This window comes from Herpailurus yagouaroundi, unplaced genomic scaffold (assembly GCF_014898765.1).
Source record: "Herpailurus yagouaroundi ecotype Mexico unplaced genomic scaffold, PumYag 190, whole genome shotgun sequence".
Taxonomy (NCBI): Eukaryota; Metazoa; Chordata; class Mammalia; order Carnivora; family Felidae; genus Herpailurus; species Herpailurus yagouaroundi.
In genome coordinates, this window is record NW_024412421.1 from 7,330,206 (window position 1) to 7,349,333 (window position 19,128).

A 19,128-nucleotide genomic window follows, 5' to 3' on the forward strand; every position below is an offset into this window, starting at 1 on the left:
GCGTGGCCTTGGACTGGTGTCTTTGTGTGGCAAGGCCCCTGTCGGCACCCCTGCCCGCACCCTGTCCCCCAAGCCACCCTGAATGGAACAGGCCTGGCTCGCCAAGAGAAAACCGTTGCTCCATAATCCAAAAGGCGATGAACTTTTTTCAGTGAACTCTGGTCAGTGCGAGACAGGATAAAAAACTCTTCTCAAACTGATTCCGAAACCCACGTGAAGCACCCCCACGATGGCATTCAGTACGACTTACCCACTTGAAAATGTGTCAGCAGCTATTCAATTACTTAAGGAAAGGAGACTTGTAAAAATTTACGTAGTTGCAAGGTGAAATTTTTAAGGCTAGAAAAAAGACCTTTGATAATCTATACAAGCAAACGTGAATGTGACAGAAACACGGCTGGTTCTCTAATCATGTCTGAGGTATACATTCCACCCGACTGACGAGGTCTCAGAAGATTCCTGATAAAAACTCCCCCTTTCCACTTAAAGATCATAAGAAGGCAGCGCGGTCCGGTTCTTTTCCCCGCAGAAAGGGTATTTAGTTTGGGATGTAACGTTTTAAAACAATAATACAAACCTCCTGGGAGAATACCACAATAAATGTCTCAAAAACCACTCAGTTAATCCCAGGGTATAATCCGGCTGTTTTAAATTACTGCAGGGAATATTATGGGCCTTAATGACACTGTAACTGCATGAAGCCAAAGAAAGCTAGAAAGAGAGGCCAAAAAGATGAGCTCAGAGCCAGCTGAAGTGACAACAAACATGTGGCTGTTTACTAGGATTGGAGAGGTTTAGTCTGCAGATGTTTGCGGTCTCTAGAAGGTTCCAGAGGAATGAGTTATTATGAAGATTTGCAGAGTCTGATGAGAGCAAGATTCTTCTTGGAGATGGCGGGCCCCAGACAGGGAGGCCCAATGGTAGAGACAGAATTTATAGATTTCTGCGGTCAGATCGTACTCTACTGGTCCCACAATGTACATCAACAAATTAATATTGTACGGATGTCATTTCAAAGCCTCCTAAAGACGAGAGTCATTATTGAAGCCATTAGAGCACAGATGGTTCAAACTATATGCAGATATTCATACTTGCATTTTTGCATTATAGCTGCTTTTTTTTTCTGTTGAACTGTAATGAATTGTCTCATAATCTATTCCATCTTCTTGCCATTAGCAGGCTTTGAATGTTCACAAATAGGAGCAAAGAACTCATTTTCCAGAGCTTTAATCACACAAAGAGGGAATGCCTAATTCTCTAAATGAAATGGTCTGTGATCACTGAAGCAGAGATTTAATATATCACGGCAAATTAGGTAGATTTTAATAAATTACTTATCTCCCTGAATACTTTACATATGCTTAAGAAGGAACATAGCCTGTTTGCAAACAGTGAAAACCCACAGCCTATAAAAATCCTTTGAAGAAAATGACAAATAAAAAAGTAAATTAAAAAATGAAATGCATTATACCCTAGACCTCTAGAGACAATTCCTTTGCAGCATTGATTCACGGCTCCATTAAAAATATCAATTAAATCCTTCAGTGAGATTGGGTAAAAGCTAGAAAATTAACTTTCTGAGCGGCTTTTCGAGGATCTGGTTATCCAGATCCACCCCACCTTTGTACAAGGCTTGATGTAAATTTTAAAAAATGATAAAAAAAAGATATTCCTTTCAGGTCTAACTAAGCATATCAGAATGTGAACCACACTTTTAATAATTTTTTTCCTATGTCATAAGCTAAGTTTTCAAACTATAAATTTCACGTCCCTGGATCCCGTATCACCATCGCGAATACATAAAAACCATACAAACGGGAAGAACTGTGATTTTTAAGAAAGAAAACCAAAAACTTGAAGTAATTTCAGAAGTTGGTGCCCAGTCTCCTTCTTTATATTTAATTGATAGAAACTGCATGCATCAAAGAAAATGCATACTGAGCTTTAATGTGCATAAAGTGGATATTAGCATTTTAAAGAGGAAGATTAACACATTAATCCAAGTAATTTTCATATATTGCTTCTAATAAAATCTTCACAGTGTAAAACTCTTAATGAGGCTAATCGTAGGCATTCCATTTAGTGGGACGATTAGGGATAACATAAAAGTGTGTCTTTTTTCCTAGGTTTTCTCAGATTTATCCTTTTTGCTTATTACAAATAAAAATGGGAATTGCATGTCAGTTCTTCATAAGAAAGTGTTGAAAATGCAAATGGGCTTTCTCATGCTATCATGTAGGTATGAATTATTGAGGAGGCACTGCCCATGGTGGAGAACTGAAGTCCCGAGGGGTGGCAGTCGTGGGAAGGAGGGAGTAGCAAAATAAACAAATGAAAAAGTATACAAAACTTGAACACTGCCGACCCGGACCTCCCCCTCCCCGCGTCCCATGAATTATAGATTATATACACCAGAGTGATTACAAAGATCTCATCTCAGGGCTTTCATGTGAGTGTTTACTCGGGAGGAGGAGATGCCTCTGGAGCGGCTTCTTTCAGCCTCCAGGTCCTCTCTGTGCTGCTCGTAGACAGACCGTAGGGCCTGGAGTGCTTCGACTGTGACCCTGAGCTTGCCAATGCCTCCACCGTCTGCCCGTGCATCCAGAACTAGGGAGAAAAATAATAGCAGAAGAGTATGAATATCACTCACCCGATTTTTCTCTTCAGATAGGCCACATGAGACAGGAGTTGAAAAGACGAAAACGGGGGCGCCTGGGCGGCTCAGTCGGTTAAGCGGCCACCTCTCGATTTCGGCTCAGGTCGTGGTCTCAAGGTTCAGGGGATCGAGCCCTGATAGGCTCTGCACTGACAGCGCGGGGCCTGCTTGGGACTCTCTCTCTCTCTCTTTCTCTCTCCTCTCTCTGCCCTTCCCCCACTCATGCGGCGCACACCCTCTCCCTCTCTCTCAAAATAAACAAACTTAAAAAAAAAAAAAAGAAAAGAAAAGGTGAAAACAGCTTTATAAGAGTCCAAAGTTCACTGGCATCTCAGAAATCTAAAACTTGAAGCCTGTCATGTGTGTCTGAAGAGACACATTTCGGGTCTATCACATGTGTACATACATGTTGTTTGTGGACTTAAGACTCATGATCTATCCTGAAGTTTACCTAGTGGAAAGGCTGGAAGAAAACGATTCTCACATAGGATCGGAATTTCTAAGCTAGAATAAAGAAAGCCTAAAAGGGATAACATATGACAATTCCAAATCTTTGTTTTGAGGAAACCTTTAAACACAACTTGGTATACAAAGCCTCAGGTTGACCTGAGCAGAAGGGGAGGTCACAGGGCCCAAGTGGTCCCCAGCTCGGTCCCCTGAGTTTACACCTCTCTGTTGGGACTCCTCGCTGCTTTGTCTGGCACAGAACCCAGCGTTAGAATCCTGACCTGGCCAGTGTTTAAGGGTTTGCCTCTCTTTCAGAACATGGCCACAGTAGCTGCATCAGATGAGTATGGCCATAGGGGACTCTCAGAATGAGAGGATGGGTCGCGAGACAACACTGACTGGAGAAAGGAGTAAGAACATACAGCAGAGATAATTTTCCTCATTTTTGTCAGACTCTCTTGGTTCTGGTTGTCTGTAAGAGGGTTTAGGGTAACATTTTAATCTTCTTATCCTTTTTTTCTTTTTTTCTGTGCTACACGAAGTTGTGACAAACTGTCACGTAATATGTGTGGTTTATGAGGATTTCCCAGGATAGGTTTCCGATTCGGTTAATTATTTGGCTTGATCTTGACTTCTGACCTTGATCTTCTAGCACATTCTCAGGACAGGCGGCCTGACGTGTGAACCGCAGATGAACTCTGGTGTAACAGAGTGTTTGGCACTTAAGAGGTGCTCAAATAAGTGTTCATTTAATGCATGAATAAAGGAGTAAACAAGCCATGGACAGCTTCCCAGACATGGCTCCGCTAACGTGACCAAGGAGACCAGAGCTCGGCCTCCGTTCTCCATTTACCGTGAACAACCCAGGTCATCCTCGGTATGATTTTTAAAAGTCTGATTCATAAAGCACAATTCCTTCAGCATGTTCTAAATATGTTCTGTAAGGATACAGAGGGTAGAAAGTAAGCACCGATGGGACTCATGCCTCTGAGGTGAAAATCCAGGAGAGTACATTTTGTCAGGAATCCTCTCCTCCTCCCTGAATCCTGCTAGGAAATAAGTGAGTGGTACCGCTTGGAGTTATCTGCAGTGGCTCCATCACTGGATTGTGACACTGAATTAAAGAGAAGCCTTGCAAAAGACACTACAATGATGACTCAGAATAACATGCCTTGGCTGAAATAAGGCTTGACAGCAGGAAGCTTCCATAAACAACACGAAAAACATCCAATGGCCACATTGTTGTCACACACTCACCCCTAACACTACCAAAATGAATAATTCCTTGTGAAGCGCAATTAATTATTTTAAAATTTCTGTTGATTGAAAGGAGGGCAGAGGGGGAAGGGGAAGGGAGGGATTGTAGGGAAAAGCTTCCAGCTTCAAGAAAAAGTCAGCTTGGGTTGCAAAGGATTCAACCAGCATGTGACTCAACGTCCCTGCAGCCAACTAAAAAGAAGGTTTTAATAAAGAATTTGGATTTCAGCAATTGTACAAATTGAGCAATCCTTCCACCCATACCATCGATATTTTGCTCGATGATGTCTCTCCCTTCCTGAAACATGTCAGCGAGGTCAATGTCAACTATGCCAATGTCCTCACACTCCAGGTCCTGCTCATCCTCTGGAGGGTCGCTGACCACAGTGAAGCGAATGCTGAGAAGGGACAAAACAGAGAATCACCACACAGTGCGAAAAAAATCACCATGACACACAACTCCCAAATGGGGCTTTATCACTAAGTATGAAATCTCAAAGTTTCCAATTATTCCAATAAAAAGCAAATTACATGAGGTTAGATAAGTTATTGCGTGAACTATTACAATTATTATAGCACACCCAGCCTTCAAATGAACATGAATCCACTTTTCCAAGTGCTGATTAACATTTAACTCTAGGGGCGCCTGGGTGGCTCAGTTGGTTGAGCGTCCGACTTCGGCTCAGGTCACGATCTTGCGGTCCGTGAGTTCGAGCCCCGCGTCGGGCTCTGGGCTGATGGCTCAGAGCCTGGAGCCTGTTTCCGATTCTGTGTCTCCCTCTCTCTCTGCCCCTCCCCCGTTCATGCTCTGTCTCTCTCTGTCTCAAAAATAAATAAAAACGTTAAACAAAACAAAACAAAACATTTAACTCTAGAATCTGAGAAAATTACTAGGTAAAGAGAAGAACCAGATGTTCGCTCTAATACGCACTATCTGATCATATTTTGACACGTTTACTTTTTTTTTAATGTTTACTTTTGAGAGAAAGAGAGAGACAGACAGACAGACAGAGCATGAGCAGGGAAGGGGCAGAGAGAGAGAGGGAGACACTGAGTCCAAAGCAGGCTCCAGGCTCTGAGCTGTCAGCACAGATCCTGACTCGGGGCTCGAACCCGCGAATCGTGAGATCACGACCTGAGCTGAAGTCGGATGCTTAACTGACTGCGCCACCCAGGTGCCCCGACACATCTATTTTTAAGTTAGAAAGATCGAGTGGAGAAGGACCAGGGAGATCAGGGCCCTGTTTTCAAAAGAAATGCAACATTGTCTATAGAAACGTACACCTTCAGAGTGACTACTAAGCAGTCTCTCCAACTATATGTGTTCCGCGAAACGCAGACATGGCGTTCGCCGGGTAACATCCTGAGTCACGTCAGGTAAATGTGGTAGCTCTGCCCAAGAGCTACATGAAATGTTTGTGTTACTTCGGCAATGTTTTAGTTCACAGTCATAGCATCCAAGTTTTATTTTACTTTTAGACACATAATTGTAAGGTTCTGATGGAACTGATTTGAATTAGTGGCTTGTGCTGAGGCCAAACACACTTGGATTGACCAAATGACAGGAATTTACAGTTAAGTGCTCTTTGGATATGTCTTGGCAGCATAACTTAAACCATGGATGCTTGTAAACTACCATTTTAACCATTTTCAGAACGTATCCATCCCAAATCAGATACAAGACAAGAAACTTGTTTCTGAGATAACATTTTTAGATGAAATTCTAAGTCTCCGAGAAATCATGCCTTGAAAAATATGCACGAAGAAAATCTTTTGCAAACGCTTATAGGTAAACATGATAGTATTTAACTAACTTGCTGAAAATAAGTATTCAACGTTTAATTCCTTTATGGAGTCTCTGTTATCAGTCAGCAATACATTTTGATTACGAATCCCTTCGGTTGAAATCAAAGGCAATACGTATTCACACAATAATTGTCAAGAGTGCAGATGCTGGTCCGTTAAGTGGATACACTGAATGCTTTACATGATGCATAAAATAGAGGGATTAGGATGGAGTGGTTAAGGGCACCCGTTTTGAGTTCCAGTTTCTGCTTTCCTACTATTAACTTTGTGACCTCGGACACATTGCTTAACCTCTCTGATCTTGTATCTGTAGAATGGGAAGAGTTATGCCTATCTCAGGGCTCTTGCGGGCACTCAAATGAGATGATGCATGTAAACAGTGCCTGGAATATGGTAAACACAGTGTTTCCACTTTTATGACTATCATTATTAATCTACGTAGGACTGCTTAAGCTTCTACATTTCTAATGGAAGAGAAGAAGAAGACCTGGGGAATGCTCGTTTCTGTTGAAAACTGAAATTGCCAAATCATACGATGACTGTATCAGTCAAACAAGTTGATGCACACTGTACATCCACAAGGCTTACAGAAAAATAGAGGTTGTACAGATCGCACTAATATTGTTAAGTGTTATCCTCCTGTACTGTCTCGTATTTAAGGATCATATCTCTATCGCTTTACAAATGCAGACCTTTACCTCCACTGAATATATGAGAATTCTGAGACAAAAAGGAAGAAAAACGAACCCTTCTAAATGCCAGAGAAATGGCTAGAAACCCACACTCAGTATTTCTTGTTTTGAATTCTACAGAGAGCCAAGTGAGATGTCAAATAGGAAATTAAGAAACTGCGAAGTCAAGCTTTAAAAAGGAAAGAAGGTGCACTAAGATAATGTAAAAGCCACAGTCTGGCTTAGTTTAAGCTGTACAGAAGACATCTTACGTCTCAGCTTTAAGCCAAAACAGAGTGGACACCTTGTTTCGCGTCCCGAAGAGGACCCAGTCTGAGGACCGGGACAGACACGGGGGGGAGAGGCCAAGTACCCATGTGGAGGTGAGACGGGAAGCGACACACGGGCTGCTTCTGCCTCCTCTTCCTCCCTCTCCTCCTGCAAAACTCTCCCTTTCCCAGCGAAATCTGCCTTGCTAACCCCTCTGCCGGGTCCTAGACACAGACCTCTATGTCTTCCTGTGTGCCTGGAGCTCCCTCTGCCTGGAATGAATGGTGTTCCTGAGGCTGTTCATGACCTGACTGGGTTCTCTCATCCCTCACTATCCAGCTTTTTGTCACCTCCTTAGATCTGCCTTCACCGTTCTATTCTAACTTGTTTAACTTTCTCTTTGTGCTTATTGTAATATGTAATTGGTTTCCTTGTTGGTGTCTGCCTTCCTCAGTGGGATGTAAACTCTGTTTAAGTTCAGGGACTGGACTTCACCTTGTCCAGCATTTAGCTCCTGACACCTATATAGGGGATTATAAACGGTTTTTGAATTACTACGTGAATTGCAAAATGGACGATCCTACTGAAGGCTGGCTCATCTGAAGAAGGCTTACTGGAGAAGGCGGGCCCTGGGCTGGACATCAAGATTTAGACCTCAAATGTCACTTGCTGTTATTGAGGAGATCAGAAAGCACTAAAGCTCCTTAAATTGTGTAATATTTTTGATTCTGTCCTCATTCTGAAAGAATTCCTTTTTGTATAAAACAGGATAGAGGGGCTGAAGGGTTACCTGTGAGGGTTACATATTAGAATTCTGATGTCATGTTGGAGCTGCTCAACAGAACAGCTGAAATGAAGAGATGAAACCAAAAAAGAGCTTGAAGTCCGTGTCAAAGCTATGACTTCAAATAAACACTTTCTCTCTCTCTCTCTTTTTTAAATGTATATTTATTTTTGAGAGAGAGAGGGAGAAAGACAGAGCGTGAGTGGGGCAGGGTCAGAGAGAGAGAATCCTAAGCAGGCTTCAAGCTGTCAGCACAGAGCCCAACGTGGGGCTTGAACTCATGAACTGTGAGATCATGACCTGAGTGGAAGTCGGATGCTTAACCGACTGAGCCACCCAGGCGCCCCTCACATAAATAATTTTTAAAGTCCCACTTTAATGTGTTACCTCCATATTATTTATTTATTTTTATTTGAGAGAGAGAGAGAGAGAGAAAGAAAGAGACAGAGCATATGCATGTGGGTGGGGGGCGGAGGGGCAGAGGGAGAGAGTGAGAGAATCTCAAGCAGGATCCATGTGTGGAGCCCAATGCAGGGCTCAATCCCACAACCCTGGATCTTGACCTGAGCTGAAATCATGAGTATGACACTCAATGGACTGAGTCACCCAGGTGTTCCATTTCAAAGTGATGGAACATATGCAAATATGTATGCAAATATATGCATATATATTGTATATGCAAATATAGCATGGGGCAAGATGCAAAGGTGCTGTATGTAATTCATCATCAATGTACATAATTTTATGTGTGTCAGGAAACCCTGGCCAAACTTCTCTGACTGTGGCTTTGTAAACTATCTCCAAAACCCAAGAGGGTTGCTGCTTGAGAAAATGAATTCTTATAAACTAGCAGATACTTTAAATAATGTGAGGTAATGTGACCTGTATTTGTAAAAGGTGGGAACATTCACTGGAATAACAATGGTCTTTTGGCTGTGGAAACATGTAAACACAAACTCCTCCTTTTTCCTGAAGAAAAGGATACCGTCAGGGAGAAAAGTGGGCCTGGCCGTTCTCTCCCATCATGGCCCCATTCCTGCCACGGAGGTTAGTGGTGCACACTTCAGAGCTACGGGCATTTGCTGTGCCACTGTCAGCCCGCCATCACTCTGCACCTGCAGTGCCTCTCTCGGTTTTTCTCAAAATGACACAAACGTTTGTGTCTCTAGGGGTCATTTAGAGAATTTGGAGAAACAAGGATGGGTCATTGGGAGTCATTACATTTATTGTGGACTTTAAAAAAATTTTAATACTATTTTGGTTACAAGAAGGTCTTCTGAGGAAAGGCAGGTCTACATTTAAAGCAGAATCTGTCTTTTAAAAAATACACACTTTTGAGGAAACACAATTGCTCTCCCCGGCTGAGGGGTGCTACTAATAGGTTCTGACATTCCAGAAACAAAGTGAACACAGAGGTAGACAAGTGAGACGGAAAAGATTGGCAAGTCCAGCCCAGGGCTTGTCTGTGGGAACAGAGCTCAGTCCTGGTCAGTGATGACCCAGCTTGTTGACTGCAGAGAAGCAGATGTCATGGTCAGTGCTATGTAACCACTTGGGACCTGGGATAACCCTGGGAGACTGATGGTATGTGAGGGGCTTTGCGAGGGGGCTCTGCAAGAAGCTCAAGCAGACAAAGTAAATAGGTAAAGAATGATTATCAACCATGCTGGGAAAAAACGGAGCTCCAGGCTAATTAACAGGGTTGTTTTTTTGTTTTGTTTTGTTTTGTTTTGTTTTTTTAGCACCGCTTCAGAACTGAGATCCAAAGAATTGACATGTGTGTTTCAAGGAGTTAATGAAAAAGCTGCTATCACATCCTAAGAACTAAGAATTCCAGTCTCCTTTCTTAGAAGATCAAATGCTAGTTTGGAGGCTCTTTTGAAAAATAGAATGTCTTTAACATTCACTTCATGCCCTCTAGGAAAACAGAGAACTTGAGCCTCTTTCTAAGGTGGGCAGGGGTGAGCTCCGTTTCTGAGGCTGTGTCATCTGTGGACCACAAAGGCAAGGAGAAGAGGACAACAGAGAGATAAAGGGCCCACCCAGACCAAGGGAGGAGAGCCAGCAGAGGGGTTGATGGGCAGCACCTCACGTAACTCCTCAAACTGTACAACGGGGGAGCTCACGCAAAAGCAGGAAGTTAGTGACATCAGGGTGTTTCCTTCTTAAAAGGGTATCAGTTCTCTCCCGAAACGGAATTGCAAAGTCTTCTGTTCAAATTTGCAAAAATAATAAATAAAAAATTAATAAATAAAATAATAAATAATAATAATAATAAAAATAACAAATAAAATAATAAAGTAAAATAAATAAATAATAATAAAAAATAAAATAATAAACAAAAATAAAAAGACTAACAAAATAACATGAAGTGAATTAAACAATGATAGGAAGGTAAAATTCGTCTGAAAGGCTGATGAGCTATTCCAAATAATAATATTGATATTACTCCCACTTCCACTGAGGACATCGAACACTTATTGCCCACTGTGTTGTCAGGTTCTATCTATTCCGGCCATCTCACTCATATGATCTCATTTAATCCTGACAACAACCCTATAGGGTATTATTACCGCCATTTTACAGATGGAGAAGATATGCGGCGCAGGATACTTATCCAAGGTCAGACAGCTAGTAGGTGATGAAACATGAACTCAAACCATTTGGCTCCAGAGCGTACCCTCCTTACGATTACATTACGCTTTTTGCAGTTCTACTCGGCCAGTAATGGGGTCCTGCATACATACTGTATGGTCTTTTGCTCGGCAGGCTCTGTGGGATCTTTACAGTTACTCTGTATGGTATGCAGGCCTCCTGTATTTCCGGGAGGAAAAGAGACCCCGAGAGGAAACATTCTCATTCACGGATACAGAGTGAAATCAGAGAAGTCAGGTTCTCTGATTCCTCGTTATACATTTTCTTTCGCCACACCGTGCCACGGAGGTCTACGTTTACAGAAGCCATGAGATAATTTAGAATGCTAAAGGTACCTTCTATTGGGCATCTCTTGTTTCAGTAGGATAGCTTTCAAGATGTCTCTCTTTGCTTGGTTGTTTTCTTTATCCACGTAGATCACTATACCAAAAAAAAAAAAAAAAAAAAAAACCCACAGGAGGAAGCCATCAGGAAATATGCCACATTAGTACCATTCTGTATTTGTATAAATACCTGTTTTTCGAGACACAAGTCATGCCACCTCACTTGTATGCCTGGGAAAAGAAAGTGGCTCTGGAAACCAGAGTCAAATCCGAATAGTCATGTGATCTAATGTCATGTCACTGGCAGGTTTATGTGCACACTGTCAGAAAAGATACAAGCAACATCTAAGAGTGCCACATCGCTGTCACTGCCTGTTAATGGCACTGGCAGTCATGACAGTAAAAGCCAGCGGTCTTTATTGCTTTGTATTTGAGGGATTTACTGCATTTTCTTTCACCCAAGAAGCGAGTGATAATGATAATGTATGGCAGAGAGCTTGTCCTTTCTGACAGCCTCGGTAATTTAATCCTTCTCTCCTGCCACAACATGCAATAAAAGAGGCATCTAGCGTATTGGGTTGAGGAAATCCATAGGCTGACGTTTACTGGTGTTTGGGTGGGGGGTATGGGAGAGAAATGTGGAGGAAGGGAGAGAGGCTTTTTAGGGTAGGAAGTTTGTCTTTGGTTTTGAAAGGTGCATGTTGGCCTGCAGGGATGTGGCCAGACTTTACCTGGCTGAAATATGAGGGGAGATAGCTGATCTAAAGTCCCACCAGGAAGAAGGCAGTGAGCACTTGAACCTGTAAATAAGCGTCTGCAGTTTGGGAAAACGGCATCTCAGAGTGCGAACTCTCCAATTTTCAACCTGATTATTTTTTCTCAGCTCGGCAGCCTTTCAGCCATGCCTTAGCTTCTGAAGACATTTCTTTTTCACATGCCATTTTGGAGGTAAAGTCTCCCCTGTGACCAGCTCTCAATTTAGAGACTATCCTGATCAAAAGTACACAAAGGGTGAAAGATACCATGACAATTCCAAAGCCAGACTCCGCTGGGAAAGAACATATTTCATACTGAGAATGTTTCCCTGGACAATTTTAGTCCAATCTCAAACTACGATGCTATCAGTTCATTTAGTCATTTGGCTCCGTTGACGTGCTGGGCACTGAGGCACACAGGGTGGGAGACACATAAGTGTCTGTGTAGGGGTGGGTTAAGGATTTAAGAGAAGTGAGAACCGAGGTCAAAGAGGGGCTCTTGGTTTACTGCTGTTTGCATAATGCAGTATCAGTGAATGTGACTAATTATATAGGTTACGGAGATTTACGGCAATCAAAAAAGAAAAGCTTCAGAGTATTTTGTGAGTCTAGTGCTTTGCTTACCAGTGCTAAAAAGGCTTGCTAACGGAGAAGTACCACTAATGTTGGGAGACTGCACCTCATTTTGGCCACCAGTACACCAAGCCAAATGGGAACTTTTTTCCCCAAATGGGAATTTTTTGGTTTTGCTGTTAATCACCACCAATTCAAGAGACGGTTGAGCATATTTTTTTGACTTCAGAGTTCTAAAACTTAAAAGCCATAATGGTCTACATAACTTTGGGGTTTTTTTGGTGATAATTTTTTGGATCATTTCCTCCCCCCCATTTTATTGAGATATAATTGACTTTGAACATTGTACTAATCTTGTGTATAACATAATGATATATGTATATATTGAGAAATGATTTCCACAGTAAGTTTGATTAATATCCATTACCTCCCTGAGTCACACATTCTTTTTTAACTTCTGATAAGAACATTTAAGATCGACTCTTGTAACTTTCAAATACACGACAGAGTCTTGTTAACTATAGTGGTCTATGTTGTTTGAAGATAAGGGTTATCTCAGTGATTAAGAAAAACAAAAAAGAATGGGTTCAGACTCCAGCATCTAGCTAGTCTTTCAATTCAACTAGGCCAGTCCTGATAAATCTCAGTAGTCCGAAAAAAATTTTTTTAATGTAGTACAATACACGTAACATAAAATTGATCATTTTAACCATTGTTAAGCATACGCTCGGTGGCATTAAGTCCATTCACACTACCATCCACCCCCAGAACGTTTTCATCATCCCAAACTGAATCTCTGTGCCAGTTAAATAGTAACTTGCCACCTCCCTCCTCCCCACTCCCTGGTAACCTCTATTCTACTTTCTGTCTCTATGAACTGGCCTGTTTTGGGTACCTCTTACAAGTAGACCCATGCAATATTTGTCCTTTGGTATCTGGCTTATTTCACTTAGCATAAATCTTTTTCAAGGTTCATCCATGGCACTTACCCAAATTTCATTCCTTTTTAAGACTAAATAATGTTGCATTGTGATATATAGATTTTCTTTACCCATTTGTCTGTTGATGGACATTTGAGTTATTTCCACCTTTTCACTATTGGGAATAATTCTGCTATGTATTCATCAGAAATATTTGTCAGAGTCCTTGCTGTCAGTTCTTTTGGGTAGGTATCCAGAAGTTGAACTGCTGTACTACATGGCAATTTCTACATCTTAAAAACAAAACAGAACACCTTTACCATTGAAATTGGTGAAAAAATGGTATAGCAGGGATACCCCTGCTTCTGCTCCATCCAGTTGGCCAGCACACTGTATTTCCTATTCTCTCAATGATAAAAATAGTGACAGCCATTATTTGTTGAGTGATGCTTATGTACTAGGTACTGCACTCAATACCTTTCTTATGTGTTAAGGACCATGCTGTCCCACATTTGACAGATGATTAAATAGACCCAGAGAAGTAAAGTCATTTGCTCAGGCTCACCTAGTTAGGAAAGTGGCAGAACCCAGCAAAGTCTGCCTCCAGAGTCTGCCTTCTTAACCTCCACGCTGTAACGTCCCCTTCTTCCATAGGAAGTCAAAACTTTTCCTGCTGTTTAAGCTGCAACCATGTCATTAGCACAGACTGCAGTGTGAGAGAGAATTCCGTACCTGTATCACGGGAGGCCATCTCATTCTCCTTGAACTCTCTCAGGAAAGGATATTGCTTAGGTTCAGCTGGTCCAGCCAGGGGCCTTCACTCTCTTGGGGTAAACAGCTTTTAAAATTCCTTTTTGAAAAAACTCAAGCTCTTTACCGATAAGCTTAGTTCTCTGAAGGTGAACCAAATTCGAAGTCCAGCTCTTCTGCTTGCACAAACAAGGCCTGGAAGGTGGGCGTCTTAATCTAGCCCAGAGGTTCTTTGCCTTTTAATGTATGCCAGCATCCCCTGGAGGGCTGGTTAAAATGCACATTAATGAGCTCACCCTGAGTTTCTAATTCAGCAGGTCTGGGTTAGGGCCTGAGAATTTTTATCTTCCCAGCTGCTGCTGCTGCTGATTGGGATGTCCCACACAGAGAACCATGGCTGCAGCTCAACATCCCTTTGCCAATGAACACTTCTGTATTGAACACGCGGGACATCGGAACACTGTGGCCACCTCTAGGTCATGGTCCTAAGGACATCCATTTGGTGTTATGGAACCAGATGGTTAAAAAAAAAATCTACAGTTTCAAAACTTCAAATGTGTCTTTTAAAAAGCAATTCTGGGGGGGCGCCTGGGTGGCGCAGTCGGTTAAGCGTCCGACTTCAGCCAGGTCACGATCTCACGGTCCGTGAGTTCGAGCCCCGCGTCGGGCTCTGGGCTGATGGCTCAGAGCCTGGAGCCTGTTTCCGATTCTGTGTCTCCCTCTCTCTCTGCCCCTCCCCCGTTCATGCTCTGTCTCTCTCTGTCCCAAAAATAAATAAACGTTGAAAAAAAATTTTTTTAAAAAGCAATTCTGGGGCGCCTGGGTGGCTCAGTCGGTTAAGCGTCTGACTCTTGATTTTGGCTCAGGTCATGATCTCATGGGTCGTGAGTCTGAGCCCTGAGTTGGGCTCTGTGCCCAAGTGTGGAGCCTGCTTGGGATTCTCTCTCTCTCCCCCTTTCTCTACTCCTCCGCTGGTGCTCTCTCTCTCTCTCACTCAAAATAAAGTAAAAAAATAAAATAAAAAGCAATTCTGGTGATTTGAAAAATATCAGAACTCTCTAAAAATTAAGCTATTTTTGCCTTTAATTCTCATTAGAAATCACATTTGTTTAAGACTTGCTAGATTTTCACATGAACTTATTGAAAGCATATGTCTCAAAAAAGGTTCCAAATAGTAGTCTAAATATCTAAGCTGATCTTGAATTGTCTACCATTAAAAACTTATCCCTCACTTATACAGGTTGGAAAGATCTTTATATTCTTATCAGTGTCATTGGCAGAAGAAATGCAGATGGCTTAATTACAAAGGGCTGATAACCTTGAATCTCAGAAAACTTTTTGTGTTGGCGTGTTATTCCCCTAATCCTCATCGTTGCCAAATTTCTCTTCCTATTAGTGACAGAATGTAAAGTCCGCATCGTTTTCATCTTCTGAATTAAACTTTAATTGTTCCAAAACATAGACTGTTCAATGCTCACAGACTAAGGGCCCAGATCTGTAGAAGTCTCATAAAAACTTTGGACGATTTCATTAATCTTTTTTTCTTCCCACTGTCAATTCCCCAGAAGGCTTTATTCAGCCCAGACAACATTCTTCAGACCTACCATCAATCTTATTTTTTCCAAACTATTTTCCTGCTTTGTCAGCATTCTCTGAGCAAAATTTTTAGGCCCAACAAAATACAAATGTTTTCTTCTTGCTACAAATGTTTAGCAAGTGAATTCAAACTTGCTTCCCCACCCGCTCCTGCCAGCATTAGGAACCCTAAGAAGATCTATTTTTTGTGTAAGTGAACCTGGTATTAACACCTCTTAATCAAGACCGAATTGGGCTATAATCATGCAGATCACTAGACTAAACCTCTCATTTTATGTACCCAACTTAGGCCTCAGGATACAAATCCCTTTTGAAAAGATTCAAGCCATTATATAGGGTAAAAATCATCGTGAGGTTCAGTCCACCTCTCAACTGGTATGGCGTTCAAACAGAAGACAGCATGTACTAATTGTCCTTTAGACTTTCCATCTGAATTAAACAGTTTGGAAATAAAATTACTTTCATTAACATTTAATATGATTTGGGAGATGTAAGGCTGCATTATATTGACCTTTTACTTCAAGTCGCAAGTGAATGGCAAATCATTACAATAATTAGATGAGATAGTTACTTATTAACCAAGGATCCAAGGAGATTCTGCAATGAAGATGATGCAAATATAATAATTTAAAAATAAACACTTTCACTAGGTCATAATTGAGTGGAAAATAAAATAAAGCCTTCTACAAGGTTAATTTTCATGACTTCTCAGAATTTGCTGATGACCTAAGACTACAGTTTTTCAGATAAAGTAGATTAAAAAACAAACAAACAGCATTATTTTGCTTGGAAGCACAAAGTACGGTCCTCTTCCCTCCCACCACGAAGGGATTTAAATATCCTTAAAATTTGTTTCAATCAACTTTGCAAATACTACATAGTTGAATCTCAATAGGTAGGAAGAGAAGCTGAAGAAAGATACAGTAAACACTTCTACTGAGTTCATTTCTAATAAATTATTGGTTCTCTTGTTGCTTTTGGAGGACTGATTTTTCATTAGAAACATAAGCAGCTCTTAAAATACCAATTAGATAGTAGGGGTATCTTTCAGTAAAAGGAAAAAATATACCTGAACCAATGCCAACCAACCAACGAAAACCCGGCAAAGCCCTAGGTTACTATGTGGGAACGATACAAAATTCAGGACACTTGAGGATGTGTTAACAGGTTGCATCCCCAGAATGATTTGCATTGCTTCTTAAGCAAATAAAAACAATCTGTTCTGCAGCAGGCCAAATTTCTCCATGTACAATGTCTAAAAAGCAATTTTGTTGTCAGTCCAACCAAACATTCTACTGCTGACCTTTAAGAAGAATAACACAAAAGCCAGAAGAGTTTGTCTCTTTTCTTGGGGGTATTTCCATTATAATTAGTTGTCTAAACAGTTCTCTCATTACTAATAATATTTGGTGTGTTTTACTTTTCTGACACTTTGCAGGTAAAATATCTCTAAGGAAGTTTGAGAAAATATTTTTGGAAATGTTTCTGTTATATCAAGTCAATGAAAGGAAGGAGGAATCAGATTCTTGTCCTGACTATATTATTTGCTTCCTAAGTGATTTCTCAACCTATCTGTCATTATAGAATTATAGAATTTGAGCTGGAAGAGATCTAAGAGGGTGCCTTATTCAATAGATAAGAAAAAAGGATCCCATGAAATTTAAATAGCTTGCCCAAGTTCATGTAACTAGTAAGAACTGTGGATCCAGGGAAGACAAGAACAGACCTTGGGATGCTCATGGTTACTGTCTCAAGCAATGACCACATTTCTAAAAATAGGTGTGTGCACATGCGTACACACACACAGAAGTAACCACGGCCATCTGTATTTTTACCGCATGACCAGTAGCTGATACACATACGATCAACAGCATTATTACACATGTTGATTAAAATACAATTTATGAAACTGGGGAGTAAAAATATTAGTGTTCAATTAGCATAAGATGGCCTGTTTTTGCTAAAGATAATGCAACACTCCATCTTTATGGTTTGTTTAAATATAGGGCTTTAGAACTTCATAAGCAGTTTTATCATAGGGTCACGTCAGCTTGATATGATATTTTTACTCCTCATTAATTATATACTGATATATACGATTCTCTAAAACATCTTAAAGTCGGCTGATCTAAGAATTTACAGGGTACCAGGTGGGTCTGACTTAGATGGCAACCAGCTGATAGGTGAAGCCCTGAAAGAGACAACTTGCCTGCAGCTATCAACGCATGTGTGGACTAAAACATGAAAACGTATTCTAAGAATTTAGGTCACTCAATTAAAATCCTGAACATATAGACACTGGGAGACATGTGTATATATATATTGTAAAAACATCTATGTGAGGACATTGATCAGAAAGGTAGAAAAAATTAGGCCACGGAATTGTTTGGATCATGATTAAAAAGATAGTAGTTTTTTTTTATCCCCCTCGAAACATTATACGTTTTGATTCAATTGTAGACCCACGTGTGACATTTTTCTTTTGATTCTGTGATATAGCGGGAACACCCAGAGAGGTTGTTTTCCTACCATTTTTGTTTTCTCTTAACTTTAGTATTACTTCAAATGGAATTCTTAATCCTGATGCTACAGACCTGACTTTTATTAATCTATTCTGATGAGACTCCCATGACTTTGTGTGAACATTAGAGAATTATACTTTGTCCTTGTTCCTACAGCTACCTTCACCGAAAGACAAAAACAAAAGTCTGTATTATAAATGAACCATACATACCATTGCTATAGTTATAGTAGACCCACTGCCCACTCTTGGGTTTTGGAAGTGACACAGGTGTCTCTTCAGCAGGAAGACTGTAGAATCTGCATTCAACGAACAGCCGTTGGATAGTGTCATCTGCGGTTACTCGAGAATCATTAAGGCTTAGAGCTATGATCTCAATCCGAATTTTTTCTGATGGCTGTTTCAAGAGCAGAAACAAAAAACAACAAAGAAACATAAAACAAACGAGCAGAAACCCATTTACTCTTTTTCACTATCAATTTTAAATAAAACATGAAGGCCAATGGGTTTCTTTTTTGGAACACATTGTACACGACTGTGTAGTTACACATGATAGATTATTCACGACAGAGAGAGAGAGAATGAGATTCTAATGCCCCAGGGTTTGAAGTTAACAGTGTCATGGCAATAGTCTCCTGATTTACATTTGAGGCTATAAATACCCCACTAGTAGTCTATCAGGGCCGAAGATTATGAGATCTTCATCTCCGATTGCTTTCAGAATGACAAGTATCACTTGGCCTTGTTTCAATCTATGTAATGAAGTACATGTTTATCACTGCTTTTATTTAATCTATTGTACCTGAGAAAGTTTCAGTTATTTAGAGATCAAAGCCTGTTGAATACTTCATAGTGATTATGCTAGTATACGTTGCTATATGAATCCGTATTAACTACAGCAGAAACTATAGTCCATTGTCTTATATATTCTGCCACAACATATTTCATTCAATAAGTAATGTTTTTAAACAAGAGAAACAAACTGTCTACCTAATTTAACACAGGTTTTCTTGTGATTTATTTTTTACCTCATTTTTACAGATTTAATAATTACAAATAACAGTTTTACTGTGTAATTTTCATTTCAATCCTTACTTAATACATTTTGGTGCCACAGACATTATTATACAAGCCATATATGTTT

General features: G+C 40.7%; 1 protein-coding gene across 4 annotated transcripts in view; it reads right to left on the reverse strand.

Annotated features, from left to right (window-relative positions):
• Positions 1 to 749: 749 nt before the first annotated feature.
• The window catches only part of RPGRIP1L (RPGRIP1 like), a 93,165-nt gene continuing 74,786 nt past the window's right edge, over positions 750 to 19,128 (reverse strand). For 3 of the 4 annotated variants that reach the window (XM_040498029.1, XM_040498027.1, XM_040498028.1), the window contains 4 exons: positions 18,198 to 18,381; positions 10,882 to 10,966; positions 4,625 to 4,758; positions 750 to 2,607 (listed from right to left, as the gene is read on the reverse strand). In XM_040498029.1, coding sequence (XP_040353963.1) covers positions 2,432 to 2,607; positions 4,625 to 4,758; positions 10,882 to 10,966; positions 18,198 to 18,381 — 579 coding nt within the window. In that variant the 3' untranslated portion in view covers positions 750 to 2,431. The remainder of the gene's footprint in view (positions 2,608 to 4,624; positions 4,759 to 10,881; positions 10,967 to 18,197; positions 18,382 to 19,128) is intronic. The other variant, XM_040498030.1, reaches the window with a different exon arrangement.